Source organism: Rutilus rutilus (genome assembly GCF_951802725.1).
Source record: "Rutilus rutilus genome assembly, chromosome: 22".
NCBI classification, from domain to species: Eukaryota; Metazoa; Chordata; class Actinopteri; order Cypriniformes; family Leuciscidae; genus Rutilus; species Rutilus rutilus.
The window spans coordinates 165,001-185,000 of NC_140227.1; the positions used below are offsets into that span (position 1 = coordinate 165,001).

The following is a 20,000-nucleotide window of genomic DNA, read 5'->3' on the forward strand; positions in this document are numbered from 1 at the left end:
TCATAGACCTCGCCTCATAGACCTCGCCTCATAGATCTGGGCTCATAGATCTCTCCTCATAGATCTCGCCTCATAGAATTAGCCTCATAGATCTCGCCTCATAGACCTCTCCTCATAGACCTCGCCTCATAGATCTCTCCTCATAGATCTCGCCTCATAGATCTCGCCTCATAGACCTCTCCTCATAGATCTCTCCTCATAGACCTCGCCTCATAGATCTGGGCTCATAGATCTCGCCTCATAGACCTCTCCTCATAGACCTCTCCTCATAGAAATCGCCTCATAGATCTCGCCTCATAGACCTCTCCTCATAGATCTCGCCTCATAGACCTCTCCTCATAGACCTCGCCTCATAGATCTCTCCTCATAGATCTCTCCTCATAGACCTCGCCTCATAGATCTGGGCTCATAGATCTCGCCTCATAGACCTCTCCTCATAGATCTCGCCTCATAGATCTCGCCTTATAGACCTCGCCTCATAGATCTGGGCTCATAGATCTCGCCTCATAGACCTCTCCTCATAGACCTCGGCTCATAGAACTCGCCTCATAGATCTCGGCTCATAGATCTCTCCTCATAGATATCTCCTCATAGATCTGGGCTCATAGATCTCGCCTCATAGACCTCTCCTCATAGATCTCGCCTCATAGATCTCTCCTCATAGACCTCGCCTCATAGATCTGGGCTCATAGATCTCGCCTCATAGACCTCTCCTCATAGACCTCGGCTCATAGAACTCGCCTCATAGATCTCGGCTCATAGATCTCTCCTCATAGATATCTCCTCATAGATCTCGCCTCATAGATCTCGCCTTATAGGCCTCGTCTCATAGACCTCGGCTCATAGAACTCGCCTCATAGATCTCGGCTCATAGATCTCTCCTCATAGATCTCGCCTCATAGATCTCGCCTCATAGACCTCTCCTCATAGAACTCGCCTCATAGACCTCTCCTCATAGATCTCGGCTCATAGATCTCTCCTCATAGATCTCTCCTCATAGACCTCTCCTCATAGAACTCGCCTCATAGACCTCTCCTCATAGATCTCGCCTCATAGACCTCTCCTCATAGATCTCGCCTCATAGATCTCGGCTCATAGAACTCGCCTCATAGATCTCGGCTCATAGATCTCTCCTCATAGATCTTGCCTCATAGGCCTCGGCTCATAGATCTCTCCTCATAGTGACGGAGGGCAGAATTAGTTCATGAATCTGAGCCGCCGTCAGCGTTTCTGCACGTTACCGTCTGGAATTCCCCCTTCATGAGCTTTTTTTTTACACCAGGACCACCTCACACTGCCATCGCACAGTCATTCCCTTCACATCAGCGGCTAATACTGCAATATGTCTGCACACTAGCTTTTATTAGACAAATAAATGAAGACAGAGAAACTGGGATAATTACTGGGATCAGCAGGCCTCAGGCTGTCTTCACCAGCTGGAAAACACACCACTTTAATTAAGGCTTTATTAAAAGAAAGCAAAAAGACTGCGCTGTAAATAGACTGTTCACTTTGGGGTTTCATGCCAAAAGCCCTCCAGAGCTGAAACATCATTTCAGTCTGATGCGGTTCATGCTCTTGTCATGTTCAGGTGTGCTGACGGTGTTATTCACATCCCCGAGACCAATGAATCCAATGTAAAATTCTTAAGTAGAAAGACTGAAATGTTTTCTTGCAAAGGCGCCGACTGTCGGCAACAGACACCGTCGGCTTTGTCAGATCCGTGTCTTGTGTTTTCGCCGACTGAACATGTTGAATGTGTGTTTCAAGTGACGTACTGCAGTTTGTGTCTGTCGCCGCAGGAACAACTGGCCTAAAGATATACTTAAATAATCTTCTATTTATTTAAAACTTAGCTATTTTATTTATAAAGATATTAACAGCATTTTCTACTAAATGACTACTTAAGGCTAGAAATAGATGACACAAAGCATTTTAAGGAACTGAACAGCTCATTTAACAAGTGTTAACAGAACATGCTTGAACGGAGTAGATGCTTACTGAGAAGCTGGAAGAAAGTTTGATTAATATGATCAAATAAGAGTGTGTCCATTTGACACAGATGCCAGACGAGAGTCAGAAGTATTGGGCTGTTCAACAAGAAGAGATGCTCACTTAAAGTCCCTGTAATACCACTCTACTACAGTACTGACGTCTGCACAGGTGTTTTAGTCCTTTACCATCTATTAATTTACTCAAACACACTCTGTCCATCACAAAAGCAGGAATTCCACATATAAGAACATCAGGGTGTTGGATGAGAGTGAGATTTACATCAGAATCAGAATCAGCTCAAACTGGAGACAGAAATGCCAAATAAGAGAGTACTATCCAAACTAAAGAAAAGGAAAAATCCTAGTTTAAATGCATGTGCAAAGGTCTGGAAAATGCAATCTTTGTTTTCACATGATTTGACAAAAGTTAATTAAGAAAGATTAGAAGCCATAAACGTTTCATAAAGAGTTGGTTTGGGGTCTGTCAAGTTTCAGTGCCTCTTTTGAGCCCTAACTTCAAATGCTGGTGTCCTGAAGGAGTTTCACTGGTTTTTAAGATGTTGGCAGACGATGGGAACAAACCTTCTCTCTTGCTGAACTATACAGCTTTAAGCTTCAAGTTTCAAGTTTGTATTTATTTATATAGCACATTTAAAAACAGCAAACAGGGCTGACCAAAGTGCTGAACAATACACAAGATACAGAACAAGGACATAACCACACATTCATGACAAAAGCTCACAATGAATTAAAAGCTAAAGAAAAAAAGTAGGTTTTAATAGAGGATTTAAAAACAGTTAGAGATTGAGCCGCTCTGATGTAAAATGGAAGGCTGTACCACAGCCTAGGGCCAGCAATCGCAAAGGCTCTGTCTCCTCTATTCTTTAACCATGATCTGGGGACAGACAAACGTTTCTTTACTTCCCTGATCTACAAGTCCAGACAGTCCTCTCTGCACTAGACATTATAAAACATTTTCTGCTTCAGTATTGGGTCCTTGAAGTATACGAGTCTATGCCTTAGAGTGTGTTTATGGATTATTCCTGTTCCAGAGTTAAAACAGACCACCGTACAGAAGACAAGCTGAGGCAGAGCGAGATCATGAGAACGTCTTCAGGGACTCGATCTGAGTCTGAGTCGATCCTGAGTCGTTCTGTAGGTACAGGGATTTAGTCAGATGATGTCCATTATAAATCAGGACTTCAGCTTGTATTTAGTGTCTCATTTTGTGATGCAGTCTGTTGTTTCTCTGTCTGTGATAAAAGCATTGGATAGATGAGCTTTTGCTTTTGAAAAGCCACAAGCAAAAGAACGCAAAAAGTTTAATATAAAGCTTCAACACATCGCCATTGATTCAAAGAGCTGATGAGGTAATAAAACACTTCAGAGAAATTGAGAACTTTTCTACTTTCCAGTGTGACAGCTTTAATCAGGAGGGCTCGATGTAAACTAACAGCTGCTGTGACCCAGCAACTATGATTACAGTTATTCTTCATCTGGATCCGCTAACAATTAATGCTACATCGTGTACAATAGGAGTCCCATTTCATTGGCTAGGCGCCAACCAATAAACGGCTCCTTTGAACACCCCCGCTCCCGCCCCCCTTTCTCTCTCGCCGCAACTGAGTTTCAAGTGCACAAGTTAGTTTTGCACCTAATATATCGCGAAAAGAGTAGCAAAAGTCAAGGCGCGAAATTTGAAATAGCAGTGACAGATTTGAGAAGTTGCAAGTGCCTAATTGAGGTTGCACTGCGAATGTGAATGTAAGATTAAATGCAAATATATATTACAAGTTTGTGTCTGTCATTGTATTTCTGTGAATGGCATTTTACACATTTGTGACTACTTGTCTGCAGCTTCAAATTCAGAATACAGGTTTGTGACTATTGTCTACGAGTGCAAATTTCAACATTCAACTTCAGATTTTTATTTTACAGGTTTTCACACTGGAGCTGTGAGAGTAAATGTTCACGTACAAGTATGAATATTTATTGTACAAGTTCTCAAATTTACATCTACGTGCTCTTGAGTTTTGCTACTCTTTTACCTTCATACAGTTGCTACTTTGCGCTTAAAGAAGATGAAAGAAAATAGTCCAACGCCGTGGTACAGCGAGCACACTCGGGCCTTAAGAGAGCAGCCAGAAACATGGAGCGCAACTGGAAGAAAACAAAACTAGACTTTTTTCTGCATTTCTAGGAGAGAGAGCTCGATTGCGTACAGAGAGGCCTTAAAAGCTGCTAGATCTGCTTATTTTTCAACCCTATTAAAAGAAAATAAACGAAACCCTAGGAATTTATTTGAAACAGTGGCTAAACTAACGAAAAATAAAGCTTCAAGCAGTAATGACTTTATGAACTTCTTCACTTATAAGATTGATAATATCAGGGAGAAAATTATAACTATGCAACCGTCTACTACAGTATCGCATCAGGGAGTGCACTGTAGTCTCCCTGAGGAAAAATTTGTTTAATTCATTGCTATAGGAGAGGAAGAATTTTCTAAACTCGTTAATTCATCTAAATCAACAACATGTATGTTAGACCCTATACCGACTAAGCTATTGAAAGAGATGCTTCCAGAGGTCATAGATCCTCTTCTTACTATCATTAATTCATCTTTGTCTCTAGGATACGTACCAAAAACTTTCAAGCTGGCTATGATTAAACCGCTTGTTAAAAAACCGCAACTTGATCCTACATAATTAGTCAATTACAGGCTGATCTCGAATCTACCTTTTCTGTCAAAGATATTAGAAAAGGCAGTATCCTCACAACTGTGTTCCTTTCTAGAAAGAAATGATATCTGTGAGGATTTCCAGTCAGGATTTAGACCATACCATAGTACTGAGACTGCTCTCGTTAGAGTCACAAATGATTTGCTCTTATCATCCGATCGTGGTTGTGTCTCTCTATTAGTGTTACTCGATCTTAGTGCTGCATTTGACACTATTGACCACAACATTCTTTTAAATAGACTCGAAAATTATGTTGGTATTAGTGGAATTGCATTAGCATGGTTTAAATCATACTTATCTGACCGTTATCAGTTTGTAGCAATAAATGAAGAGATGTCTTATTGATCACAAGTTCAGTATGGCGTACCACAAGGCTCAGTACTAGGACCGCTGCTGTTCACTCTGCACATGCTACCCTTAGGAGATATCATTAGGAAGCATGGCATTAGTTTTCACTGTTATGCTGATGATACTCAGCTCTATATTTCTTCACGGCCTGACGAAACTTACCAATTCACAAAATTAACAGAATGCATAGCTGATATAAAAAACTGGATGACTAGTAATTTCCTACTACTTAATTCTTATAACAGAGATTCTAATTATTGGACAAAAGACTCCAACACGTAATAACCTAGAATACTGTTTAACACTTGATGGCTGCTCTGTTAAGTCTTCGTCGTCGGTTAGGAACCTGGGTGTGCTCTTTGATACCAATCTTTCATTTGAAAGTCACGTGTCTAGTATCTGTAAAACCGCATTCTTCCATCTTTAAAATATATATAAATTATGTCATGTGCTTTCAGTGACAAATGCGGAACAGTTAGATCATGCGTTCATGACCTCAAGGCTAGATTATTGTAATGCTCTACTGGGTGGTTGCCCTGCACGCTTAATAAACAAACTACAGCTGGTCCAAAACGCAGCAGCTCGAGTTCTTACCAGAACCAGGAAGTATGACCATATTAGCCCGGTTCTGTCAACATGCAGTGGCTCCCTATTAAACATCGTATACATTTTAAAATATGCCTACTTTACTTAAAAAGTGCTAAATGGTTTAGCTCCGCAGTGCTTGAGCGAGCTCTTAACGCATTATAGTCCTTCACGTCTATTGTGATCTCAAAATTCCGGCCGGTTGATAATACCTAGAATATCTAAATCGACTGCTGGCGGTAGATCCTTCTCCTATTTAGCACCAAAACTCTGGAACAGTCTTCCTACCATTGTCCGGGAAGCAGACACACTCCGTCAGTTCAAAGCTAGACTAAAAACACATCTCTTTGACCTAGCATACACATAACACATTATAGACTTCTATAATTCAATGTTAGGCTGCATAGATTAGGCCAGCCGGTACCGGGAACACTTCCCATAAATCCTGATGTACTCGTTACATCATAAGAAGAATGGCGTCTACGCTAATATTAGTCTCTCTGTTTATCCGAGGTTTACCGCAGTCCGCCGGATCCAGGCCGTATCCAGATCTGATGAAGGACCTGCACCTGGACACACACACACACACACACACACACACACACACACACACACACACACACACACACACACTGGACACACTCTCAACACACACACACACACACCCTGCAGCACTTCAACACACACACACACACACACACACACACCCCCCTCAACACGGCCGTCACTGAGTGATCAACAGGTGCACAGAGGAAAACATTACATCAACGCTGACGGTGAGCATTCTAGCGTTTATTGTAGAGTCGTCCTGTCAGAGCAAACAGTGACGGACATTAGTTTCTGAACGAGGGAAACACTTCCCTCTGATGGATGATCACACACAGATGTGCTCTGGGTATTTACACATTACTAACGTCACACACACACACTACCTGTCCCTTGGTGAAGAAGTTGGGCAAGTACTTCATGGCGTTGCTGCGCAGGCAGGAGATGTTCTGGTACCGGCCCGGTTCTGCCGATCGCAGCGAGCGGATGCGGTCCTGCACATAATCCGACACTTTCACCCGAATCTCCAATCCCAGGATCAGCCGGTCGGGGAACAGCTCCGACAACCGAACTACCAGAGGAACATTAACAGCAATTAACATCTCGTCTGAACCAGTCATCATCAGTCCAGTGCATCACACACACAGCTTGCACATGCTTTCAAAGATAACTCTTTTTTCATGTCAGGTTAAACATTTTAAGACATGTTTATCAGCATTTTTCACAACACAAATCAGCTTTACAGGAAACATGTTAATGTCTGTGAGCAGCAGTGAATGCACTGAAGTCACAGTGATGTTGAGAGAAGCGGCTCACGGCGAGCCTCACGGCTAACTTCACGGCGAGCCTCACAGCTAACTTCACGGCGAGCCTCACGGCTAACTTCACGGCGAGCCTCACGGCTAACTTCACGGCGAGCCTCACAGCTAACTTCACGGCGAGCCTCACGGCTAACTTCACGGCGAGCCTCACAGCTAACTTCACGGCGAGCCTCACGGCTAACTTCACGGCGAGCCTCACGGCTAACTTCACGGCGAGCCTCACAGCTAACTTCACGGCGAGCCTCACGGCTAACTTCACGGCGAGCCTCACAGCTAACTTCACGGCGAGCCTCACAGCTAACTTCACGGCGAGCCTCACGGCTAACTTCACGGCGAGCCTCACAGCTAACTTCACGGCGAACCTCACGGCTAACTTCGAGATGAACTATACAGGTTAGGATGTAGTCATGCCTTCAGAAAGCCAACTTAGTTCCAGGTTTTATATGTTGTTCAGTGTTGTGCAGCTATAAGGTGGTACTATAGAAGTTAATGCTTACATTTTCACAAATATCCACTTTTTGTTTATTATAAAAACTCTGGAAGAAGAGCGAACAGTTTGAGAGCGTGAAAACAGGGGAATCTTTACTTCTGAATAACCGATCATGATGAAGAGATGCAGTGACACTGAATCAGAGTCAAAAACACCAGTGAAACTAATGCTAACCCTGACCCTAATGCTAATCCTGATGCTAACTCTAACCCTGACGCTAACCCTGATGCTAACCCTAATGCTAACTGCTGAGGTCAAACTGCATCAGCCAATCAGAGTCAGTGATTACTGCAATCTTTCACACAACCAAAGACTGAAACTATCACGTGCTTTATAAACTACACTGAGAACTAACACCCGGTATAGTAGAGGAACAGCACACACACTCACTGCATCATTTTATGAATACTTCATACTGGCCTTAGCCTGGTTCTACCAGACTCTCGTGCATTTCATTTGTGCAGAGAGTCTGGCCTCTCTCCATTGACATGCGTTAACTTCCTTGTAGGCGGGTACTCTGTTGAAGTTTAAAACTATTGGATCTGCCCAGAGTCACTCTGGATCTGCCATAACCAATCGCTAACCTTTGGTCGTGACGTAACCCTACAACTCAAACTAGCGCACGACCTCAACGTCATCGTTCTCAGCCACTCCCTCTGTTCGCTGATTGGACCGCCAAAAAAATGATTGGAGAAAACCAAAGAATACACCACAATCCCAGACGTAGTACTGAAGGGAAATAAAATTGAGAGGAAGTACGCAGGAGGGCGGAGCCAGGCTATACTGGCCTTATTATGACTCTTATTATTAGATAGCCTTTTAAATATTAAATAAGACAAGAAAAACAATAAAATTACATTTGTTGAGAAAGACTATATGAATTATTAATACACTCTAAATTATTTGAGGATATATGCACTTATAAAATGAGAATAGCTGAAACTAATTTGTACATTATATTGAATGAATGAGGCATTTATATAGTGCTTTCAACAGTACTACTGTACTATACTATACTATACTGCAGGGGCGGAATGGGACCAAAAAATCTACCGGGAAATTTCGTAGACCACCATCCCTCGGTGGTCAAAAAAATAAAAAATAAAATTTTGCTCAAAAATATAGCGGTGAATGAGAGAATATTATTTTATTTTTATTTTTTTTATTTTTTTATTTGCTCAAATAGCAAAAGAAAAACTCCCCTATAGTTTTTTCACAACTTTCAAAAAAAAGAAAAAAATGCGAGAGATGAATAACGGCAGTCAGAACTCAGAAGAGAGAAATATATGTCAATTTGTCATCACTCCCACAGACGCTGTATTAGAAACCCTCACAGCAGCATTAACTAGTTTTTTGTAATTTTATAAAAAGGTAATATAGCCTAATATAAAGTATAGTGAGAGAATTTTTAACGCATGTGCTGAGGGGGAGCTATATAGGCTATAGCCTAGGCTAATATTAATAATTCAGCAAAACTTGGCCACTAAATATTTAATATTCAATTATTTTAATGATCACAATTAAAGTTTTAATTTTATTAAATTGAATAAGCGCAACATTCAGCATTCAATCAAATATTCTAAAAGATGTATTATTAATAATAAGGTTATTTCAACATAATATCTCGTTATTTCGACATAATATGGGTGTGTGCAACAAGCAAGATGTGTATTTGTAAATCTGGTGACGCGTGCATTGATTTTTATTAATAAATTTGTGTTTTCTGACATGTCTGCTGCAAAGATGAAGTTGACGATCGCCATATTCGTAGTGAACGCGCCTATAGAGAGAAATGCACATAAATCAGAGAGTAGCCTTTTTCTTTTCGGTTTGAATTATTTTGTTTAAAGACATTTCAAGCTTTGTGTATTTGATGTATTTCTCATGTCTGTGAAGCATACACTGAGTTTCGTTAAGTTAGGATGAGATGCGCTCCAGTTAACGTGCAATGCAATTGACCACGCGGGCGCCTCCATGATTATATTGCCTGTTATATTTGCTTCTTATTTATTAAATCCAGGCAATTGGTTGATGAAAAATGTATTAAAATTAAGATACAATTTATAAAAAACGAAATTCACTTTAAAGAAAGGCTTTATACAAAACAAAACTTAATGAAGTGGTCTAAAATCATGTCTGACCCACTCCATGTCTCTCGATATATTGCGCATCTTATCTTACTCGTGCGGTTCACTTTTCATAATCAACATAGATGGAAAAAAATAACATTATAATATTTTAACAAATATGAAACTAAATGCGCTTATTTAATGGCTACAACAGTATAGTATAGGCCTACAGACTCTCTATTTGTACAAATTGCTGCACATTCATTTAATTCTGAATTTTGCACACACAAGTTGAAAGGCATTCGTTCAAATCAAGTTCACGGAAAATTGTGCGTGCATTCATTAATCATTATGATACTAAAATCATAAAGTAGGCTGCTATGTACAAAAAAATCAGATGAGCCCAGAATATGAACGCAACGTTTAACGTTAAGCATTTTCCTCCCATAGAAAACCATTATAAGAACGCTTAATGTGGCTTAATGCAGATTACAATGTCCCCTTATTATGTCAAAATAACGAGATATGTCGAAATAACGACTTCTTATGTCGAAATCGAAATAACGAGATATTATGTTGAAATAACGACTTAATATCTCGAAATAACAAGATAAGTTTTCTTTTTTTTTCTCTTCAAAATGCGGTTCAGGGCTTCCATAGAATACAGCCTGAATATAATTGCTTCCAGAAATTATTTTTGGGGGTGCTATCGGGGTGCTTTGGTCTTTCTTGGGGGTGCTGAAGCACCTGCTAGCGCTGCCCATGCTCAGCGCCACCTTTCAGTTTTCTTTTTTGCCTTTCCATCATTTAACTCACTCACACGGACGTTAGACTTCCAAAACGTGACGAGGAAAAAGAGGTGTTTGGCGGCTTTTTACATCAAAGGCCGGCCCGACAGGCTATGCCATTTGGGGAGGGGCCGCTCACTGATCCCCCTATGTTTTTGAAAATCCTAGACATGGTTGGACCTGCCGAACGGGTTGAGCACTTTTATATACTGTGTTGACCAGCGGGAAGCGGCCGCACATCAGGCCGCCAGATTCTGTTGCTAATATAACTTGCAATGTATAACTATTATCAGACAGGCCCTCGCGGCCTCAAAACACTACCGGCCCACCGGGAAAAGTCCCAACTCTCCCGATTGCCACTCCCTGCTAGGGTTGGGCGGTATTACGGTAATATCGGATACCGCGGGATCTTAAAATAGCACCGGTATCAGTTTCAATACCGTCATTACCGGCACTTATATAGCCTATAATATATATAATTTATTTATTGCCTAAAAAATGCTTATGTGTGGTTGCAGTTTGGCAATATTTCTGGTTCCAACCGAATGAGAAGGGAGAGGCGGTAAATACAAGAGATGTAAACACCTCTAACCTAATGTCGCATCTCCGAAACAACCCCCCACTCACTGCTGCCAGGATACATTTTGTTCTCGAGTTCATTAAATAAGCGCATTAAGTTTTGTATTTGTTAAAATATTATGTTATTTTTTCCATCTTTGTTGATTATGAAAAGTGAACGGCACAAATAAGATGGGATGCATCGGGAGTCAGACGATTTGACCACTTCAATAAATTTCGTTTTGTAAAAGGCCCCTTTAAAACGAATTTCGTTTTGTATATATTGTTTCTTAATTTTAATAAATTTTTCATCAACCAATTGCCTGGATAATCATGACATGATGGGCATGCCGCGGTCACTTGCATTGAAATCTCATAAATTAACCGCAACTCAGTGTAGGCTATGCCTCACAGACATGACAAATATATATAAGTAAAGCTTGAAATTTATTTAAACGAAACAATTAAAAACGAAAAGAAAAAGGCCACTCCCTGATTGTGTAATGATGTGCATTTCTCTCTATAGGCGCGTTCACTACAGATATGGCGATCGTCAACTTCCATCTTTGCAGAAAAGTTTTATTAATAAAAATCAATGGACACGCGTCACCGGATTACAAAGGCACTTCTTGCTTGTTGCACGCACACAGATATTATGTTGAATAATGGTGGGCTCGGGCTCATAATAACAGTTAATGTCGTCGGCCGGACTCAGACACAACGTGCAGGGGTTAGGCTTGAATTTTTTTTTTTTTTTTTGCCCGATCTGGCATTCAGTTTCTGAACGGAGTAGGCACAAGCCAACAGTTTGGTGACGCCATCTGAGCCCATTATGTCATAATTTTTAATTAGTCACGGTAATACCGTATACCCCGGTAAAATAGGGAGGAGGTTTGACGGTATCAAAATTCGAATACCGCCCAAGCCTACTCCCTGCTATACTGTACTGTACACACACCCAAAGCACTTTACAATCATATCACCACACACACCACAGGGTGAACAGCGCCCCCTGCTGGCCTCACTCACCACACACACCACAGGGTGAACAACACCCCCTGCTGGCCTCACACACCACAGGGTGAACAACACCCCCTGCTGGCCTCACACACCACAGGGTGAACAGCGCCCCCTGCTGGCCTCACTCACCACACACACCACAGGGTGAACAACGCCCCCTGCTGGCCTCACACACCACAGGGTGAACAACGCCCCCTGCTGGCCTCACACACCACAGGGTGAACGCCCCCTGCTGGCCTCACAAACCACAGGGTAAACAACGCCCCCTGCTGGCCTCACACACCACAGGGTGAACAGCGCCCCCTGCTGGCCTCACACACCACAGGGTGAACAGCGCCCCCTGCTGGCCTCACACACCACAGGGTAAACAACGCCCCCTGCTGGCCTCACACACCACAGGGTGAACAACGCCCCCTGCTGGCCTCACACACCACAGGGTGAACAGCACCCCCTGCTGGCCTCACTTACCACCATACCTGCAAACTTGTCGCTTTTCGGCGACAATCGCCGTTTTCTTGGTCAATTGGGTCATTTACGTGAATCGCGTAGAACCGGAGAGTTTTTTTTCGAGAGGGGGGGGGGGGGGTATATTGTTTCTCACAGTAACTGCCATGCAGGCTAGAATTGCGAAACATTATTGGATAATTCTTATAATTGACATTTCTCTGGGCCAATCGGAATCTTAGCACTTTTTCTCTTGGCCAATTGGAATCTTAGGACTTGCGTCAGAATCTTGAAGCACACAGCGTCAACTGAGCTGAGCTCGCCATTTGATGAGACGGCTGGCTACCGTGCGAGTCTAATGGAAACTCGCGCATGAATTTTCCTGCATTTTAGCGCCCACCAAAATGATTTTTTGTCCCGCCAAAGTCTTATTTGATCGGTGAGTAATGTAGATGAACGGCTGCGTTTGTGACAGGGTGTATGTTTAACTGGAAAAACGAGAGAGAGAGAGAGAGAGAGCCGGTCGCGCGCGCGCACTCTATGTGTAAACGACTTCACCGTCTCCAAACTAGGCGCTGTGTTGCTCTCTCTCCCTCGCACGCACATATTAATCAAAAATAAATCGACACGGTGGTAAAAGGTCGAAAGACCTTTTTTTTCTGAATTACTGCTGGGTGTGAATTTTGCTAAATAAGTTTCCTTATCTTCTCTGAAAAGCGTTCTGGACATTCAGCTGACTTAAACAACACTTTAATTAAACGAAATAAAACTATACAGTGATGAAATGTTTTTATGTTGACACAAATCTTGGATGTCAGTGTCCTAACTGCTGGCATAATCACACAACGCGCACGACACGTCCAATTCGCGAACTAATGACTCCTTTGAACCGATTCATTTTAATGAATGGTTAAAACAACTAATCTTTCCAACAGTGAACTCAGGTGACGTCTGAATCGGTGTAACTAATCAGTAACACTTTACAATAAGGTTATATTTATTACATAAATTATATAAAAAAGTACAGTTTGCTAACTCAAGCTTAAACTTCAAAATAAAGAAAACCACTTGTTTAAAAAAAAAAAAAAAGCATATGACTACATTTTTCCACACAGTGCTATCAAGAATCGATAAGAGAATCGATAAAGAATTGGATCGATAATCAGAATCGTCAGTGGCATTATTATTGATAAAATCTTATCAATTCCCATCCCTATGTGAAGACCGTAAAATTATAATCAAACATTAAAGAACATACATGTTTTTTTTAAGAGTTTTTTTTAAGAGTTAAAAGATTAAAACATTTTGCTAACATGAGGTCTTATTGTGTCACTGTCAGTCTTTTTACATCAGTGCAAAACTAGGGTATGCAGATTAATTATTATTATTATTATACATTGTTCATCAGCATGCATTGATTAATCCCATGGCATGTAGCAAAAAAAAAACATGCCATCCCACCCCCCACCCCCCACCCCCGGCGACACTGTCACCTTTTTTAGTCTGAGGAGTTTGCAGGTCTGTACCACACACACCACAGGGTGAACAACGCCCCCTGCTGGCCTCACACACCACAGGGTAAACAACGCCCCCTGCTGGCCTCACACACCACAGGGTGAACAATGCCCCCTGCTGGCCTCACACACCACAGGGTGAACAACGCCCCCTGCTGGCCTCACACACCACAGGGTGAACAACGCCCCCTGCTGGCCTCACACACCACAGGGTGAACAGCACCCCCTGCTGGCCTCACTCACCACACACACCACAGGGTGAACAACGCCCCCTGCTGGCCTCACACACCACAGGGTAAACAACGCCCCCTGCTGGCCTCACACACCACAGGGTAAACAACGCCCCCTGCTGGCCTCACACACCACAGGGTGAACAACGCCCCCTGCTGGCCTCACACACCACAGGGTGAACAACGCCCCCTGCTGGCCTCACACACCACAGGGTGAACAACGCCCCCAGCTGGCCTCACACACCACAGGGTGAACAACGCCCCCTGCTGGCCTCACACACCACAGGGTAAACAATGCCCCCAGCTGGCCTCACACACCACAGGGTGAACAACGCCCCCAGCTGGCCTCACACACCACAGGGTGAACAACACCCCCTGCTGGCCTCACACACCACAGGGTGAACAACGCCCCCTGCTGGCCTCACTCACCACACACACCACAGGGTGAACAGCACCCCCTGCTGGCCTCACTCACCACACACACCACAGGGTGAACAACGCCCCCTGCTGGCCTCACTCACCACACACACCACAGGGTGAACAACGCCCCCTGCTGGCCTCACACACCACAGGGTGAACAACGCCCCCTGCTGGCCTCACTCGCCACACACACCACAGGGTGAACAACGCCCCCTGCTGGCTTCACACACCACAGGGTGAATAGCACCCCTGCTGGCCTCACACACCACAAGGTGAACAGCACCCCCTGCTGGCCTCACACACCACAGGGTGAACAACACCCCCTGCTGGCCTCACACACCACAGGGTAAACAATGCCCCCTGCTGGCCTCGCTCACCACACACACCACAGGGTGAACAGCGCCCCCTGCTGGCCTCACTCACCACACACACCACAGGGTGAACAGCGCCCCCTGCTGGCCTCGCTCACCACACACACCACAGGGTGAACAACGCTCCCCTGATGGCCTCACTCACCACACACACCACAGGGTAAACAACGCCCCCTGCTGGCCTCGCTCACCACACACACCACAGGGTGAACAGCGCCCCCTGCTGGCCTCACTCACCACACACACCACAGGGTGAACAACGCCCCCGGCTGGCCTCACTCACCACGCACACCACAGGGTGAACAACGCCCCCGGCTGGCCTCACTCACCACACACACCACAGGGTGAACAGCGCCCCCTGCTGGCCTCGCTCACCACACACACCACAGGGTGAACAACGCCCCCTGCTGGCCTCGCTCACCACACACACCACAGGGTGAACAGCGCCCCCTGCTGGCCTCGCTCACCACACACACCACAGGGTGAACAACGCCCCCGGCTGGCCTCACTCACCACACACACCACAGGGTGAACAGCGCCCCCTGCTGGCCGCGCTCACCACGCACACCACAGGGTGAACAACGCCCCCGGCTGGCCTCACTCACCACGCACACCACAGGGTGAACAGCGCCCCCTGCTGGCCTCACTCACCACACACACCACAGGGTGAACAGCGCCCCCTGCTGGCCGCGCTCACCACGCACACCACAGGGTGAACAACGCCCCCGGCTGGCCTCACTCACCACGCACACCACAGGGTGAACAACGCCCCCGGCTGGCCTCACTCACCACACACACCACAGGGTGAACAGCGCCCCCTGCTGGCCTCGCTCACCACACACACCACAGGGTGAACAACGCCCCCTGCTGGCCTCGCTCACCACACACACCACAGGGTGAACAGCGCCCCCTGCTGGCCTCGCTCACCACACACACCACAGGGTGAACAACGCCCCCGGCTGGCCTCACTCACCACACACACCACAGGGTGAACAGCGCCCCCTGCTGGCCGCGCTCACCACGCACACCACAGGGTGAACAACGCCCCCGGCTGGCCTCACTCACCACGCACACCACAGGGTGAACAGCGCCCCCTGCTGGCCTCACTCACCACACACACCACAGGGTGAACAGTGCCCCCTGCTGGCCTCACTCACCACACACACCACAGGGTGAACAACACCCCCGGCTGGCCTCACTCACCACACACACCACAGGGTGAACAACACCCCCGGCTGGCCTCACTCACCACACACACCACAGGGTGAACAGCGCCCCCTGCTGGCCTCACTCACCACACACACCACAGGGTGAACAGCGCCCCCTGCTGGCCTCACTCACCACACACACCACAGGGTGAACAACGCCCCCGGCTGGCCTCACTCACCACGCACACCACAGGGTGAACAACGCCCCCGGCTGGCCTCACTCACCACGCACACCACAGGGTGAACAGCGCCCCCTGCTGGCCTCACTCACCACACACACCACAGGGTGAACAACGCCCCCGGCTGGCCTCACTCACCACACACACCACAGGGTGAACAGCGCCCCCGGCTGGCCTCACTCACCACACAAACCACAGGGTGAACAACGCCCCCGGCTGGCCTCACTCACCACACACACCACAGGGTGAACAGCGCCCCCTGCTGGCCTCACTCACCACACACACCACAGGGTGAACAGCGCCCCCTGCTGGCCTCACTCACCACACACACCACAGGGTGAACAACGCCCCCTGCTGGCCTCACTCACCACACACACCACAGGGTGAACAGCGCCCCCTGCTGGCCTCGCTCACCACACACACCACAGGGTGAACAACGCCCCCGGCTGGCCTCACTCACCACACACACCACAGGGTGAACAGCGCCCCCTGCTGGCCTCACTCACCACACACACCACAGGGTGAACAACGCCCCCGGCTGGCCTCACTCACCACGCACACCACAGGGTGAACAACGCCCCCGGCTGGCCTCACTCACCACGCACACCACAGGGTGAACAGCGCCCCCTGCTGGCCTCACTCACCACACACACCACAGGGTGAACAGCGCCCCCGGCTGGCCTCACTCACCACACACACCACAGGGTGAACAGCGCCCCCGGCTGGCCTCACTCACCACACAAACCACAGGGTGAACAACGCCCCCGGCTGGCCTCACTCACCACACACACCACAGGATGAACAACGCCCCCGGCTGGCCTCACTCACCACACACCACAGGGTGAACAGCGCCCCCTGCTGGCCTCACTCACCACAGGGTGAACAGCGCCCCCTGCTGGCCTCACTCACTCCTACTCCAGCAGTGAGCTGGCTCTCCCAGTGTTCGGCTGCTGGCCATACGAACTTCTGATTTTACTGTCTTTGTGGGGGAGTTTGGTCCTGAACCACACACTCTCTAAAATAAAATGGGCCAATATATTTTATCAATATAAATGTATATATTTTCTTAGATTACCCAGAAGTCCTCCGTATCCACAGCCGATGTCCGCAAACTCCACCTGCGCGCTCCCGTTTCCCTCGCGGAAGAACTGCGGGTAAAGCGAAGCCCAGTCCATCTCCTGTGGGCACACTGGACTAACACACACACACACACACGGTAAAGCTGAGCTCAGGCCATCTCCTGCAGGCACACCGGACTGACACACACACACACACACACACACACATAGTAAAGCTGAGCCCAGGCCATCTCCTGCGGGCACACCGGATTAACACACACACACATAGTAAAGCTGAGCCCAGGCCATCTCTTGCGGGCACACCGGACTAACACACACACACACACACGGTAAAGCTGAGCCCAGGCCATCTCCTGCAGGCGCACCGGACTGACACACACACACACACACACACATAGTAAAGCTGAGCCCAGGCCATCTCCTGCGGGCACACCGGATTAACACACACACACACAGACACACACACAAACGGTAAAGCAGAGCCCAGTCCATCTCTTGCGGGCACACCGGATTAACACACACACACACACACACAAACGGTAAAGCAGAGCCCAGTCCATCTCCTGCGGGCACACCGGACTGACACACACACACACACACACACATAGTAAAGCTGAGCCCAGGCCATCTCCTGCGGGCACACCGGATTAACACACACACACACAGACACACACACAAACGGTAAAGCAGAGCCCAGGCCATCTCTTGCGGGCACACCGGATTAACACACACACACACACACACAAACGGTAAAGCAGAGCCCAGTCCATCTCCTGCGGGCACACCGGACTGACACACACACACACACACACACATAGTAAAGCTGAGCCCAGGCCATCTCCTGCGGGCACACCGGATTAACACACACACACACAGACACACACACAAACGGTAAAGCAGAGCCCAGTCCATCTCTTGCGGGCACACCGGATTAACACACACACACACACACAAACGGTAAAGCAGAGCCCAGTCCATCTCCTGCGGGCACACCGGACTGACACACACAGACACACACACACACACACGGTAAAGCTGAGCCCAGGGGCCTGTTTCAGAAAGGAGGTTCAACCAACTCTGAGTTAAAACTTGAACTCTGAGTTGACTTACCCTGAGATGGGAAACTCTGAGTTTTCGGTTACAGAACAGCTGAAATTAGTTAGTTCAATCAACTCTGAGTTGACCTACTCTGAGTTAAGCGCGTGCACCACAACTATAAAAAGCCATTATCAATGGAACACAGATATTATGAGTCACCATGGCAACAGCGCCAGACAAAAAGAGGTCTGCATATTTCTCACCAGTACGAACATTATTACTGTAATTTTACAGTATTAGAACATTAATATTGTAATTTAATTGAAGGGATTACTCTTAATTCTTCTGTAATTTAAAGTAAAATCTGATGTAATTGCATTAGACTATAGAACAATTCTGTATAGGCTATTTAACATACATTTTTAAAAGGTATATTTTTAATGTAACCTTCTCCCTCTACACACTTTGGTCAATTCAAGAATAATTCATGCAATTGTATATTGTTTATTTGAAAGCATTAAAAGTGCAGTTTCTTGTCTCTCCTTGTATTGTTCAAGTGGTTGAGGTTGACATGGGATTTAGTAATAAGTAGACCAATACTTTCTAAAGATAATCATTATTACATTAATCTAATTATACTGTTGAAGATGTAATTTGTAGTAGTAATACAAGTAACTTACCCAACTGTTATAATATCAGAGGTGAAACTGGAAGAACAGTGTGTTATTCAGCCTAATTTTAATGTTCATGTAGGTGCAATCCTGCAGGCATTAAAAGAACATGGCAGCAGCTAAAAATTAAATATAAAAACATAATTCAATCAAGTCAGGCTTGAGCATATCATGAGTGTAGGCCTGACTTTACAAATATTTGACATATTAAATAACTAAATAGCATCCAGTGTCTAGCAGTGCAGCAGCATTAGTGGCTGAGGGAATTCCTGGAGGGTCATCAGAGCCAGTCACTCCCGAAGATCCAAGGGCCTTCATAACACGTAGAGGTTTACATATGTGTTATTTTTTAGGCTATTTTTGATATTTCCATTTATTTTACTTTGGGTTGGTTTTTTGTTGGTCCCAACAGATTCTGATGGTAATCTCTGTCTTTTGGAGCCTCCTGTCCCAACAGAACCCCAGGCAGTTGTAAGTCGCCTACCAGTGCTATAAAGTGTACTCGGCCAAATGCTCATCTTCACAGGACGAGGGGATAGAGAGTTTCTGCTGCCACAGAGAGGCCTACAGAGGTAATGTTCATATTATGTGTCTACACATCAAACAATCTACAGATTCTGATTATTTCACATTTTAATGTGGAGTAGCCTATAGAATCTAAGTATAAACAGGTATTCTTATCTCTCCCCGCGCCCCCAGAGTGTGGAGGAACAGCAGGAGGACGGTCCACAGATCAACACAGGTCAGTGAGTTCCAGTAAATGCCAGTTTAATTCTGTAGAATTTGTTTAGAACTGCATTATGTAACTCTACTGTATTTTCAGTTGCCAGTTAAGGAGTTATATAGACTTCATCTTATTAAAAAAAAGAAAAAAAAAACTGCAGTAAAA

General features: G+C 45.9%; 1 protein-coding gene across 1 annotated transcript in view; it reads right to left on the minus strand.

Annotated features, from left to right (window-relative positions):
- The window catches only part of mettl1 (methyltransferase 1, tRNA methylguanosine), a 53,393-nt gene that overhangs the window by 29,386 nt on the left and 4,007 nt on the right, over nt 1-20,000 (minus strand). Inside the window, exons 2-3 of the mRNA XM_084394656.1 lie at nt 17,399-17,517; nt 6,598-6,782 (exon numbers count right to left, since the gene is read on the minus strand). Of these exons, the coding sequence (XP_084250782.1) occupies nt 6,598-6,782; nt 17,399-17,517 (304 nt within the window). The remainder of the gene's footprint in view (nt 1-6,597; nt 6,783-17,398; nt 17,518-20,000) is intronic.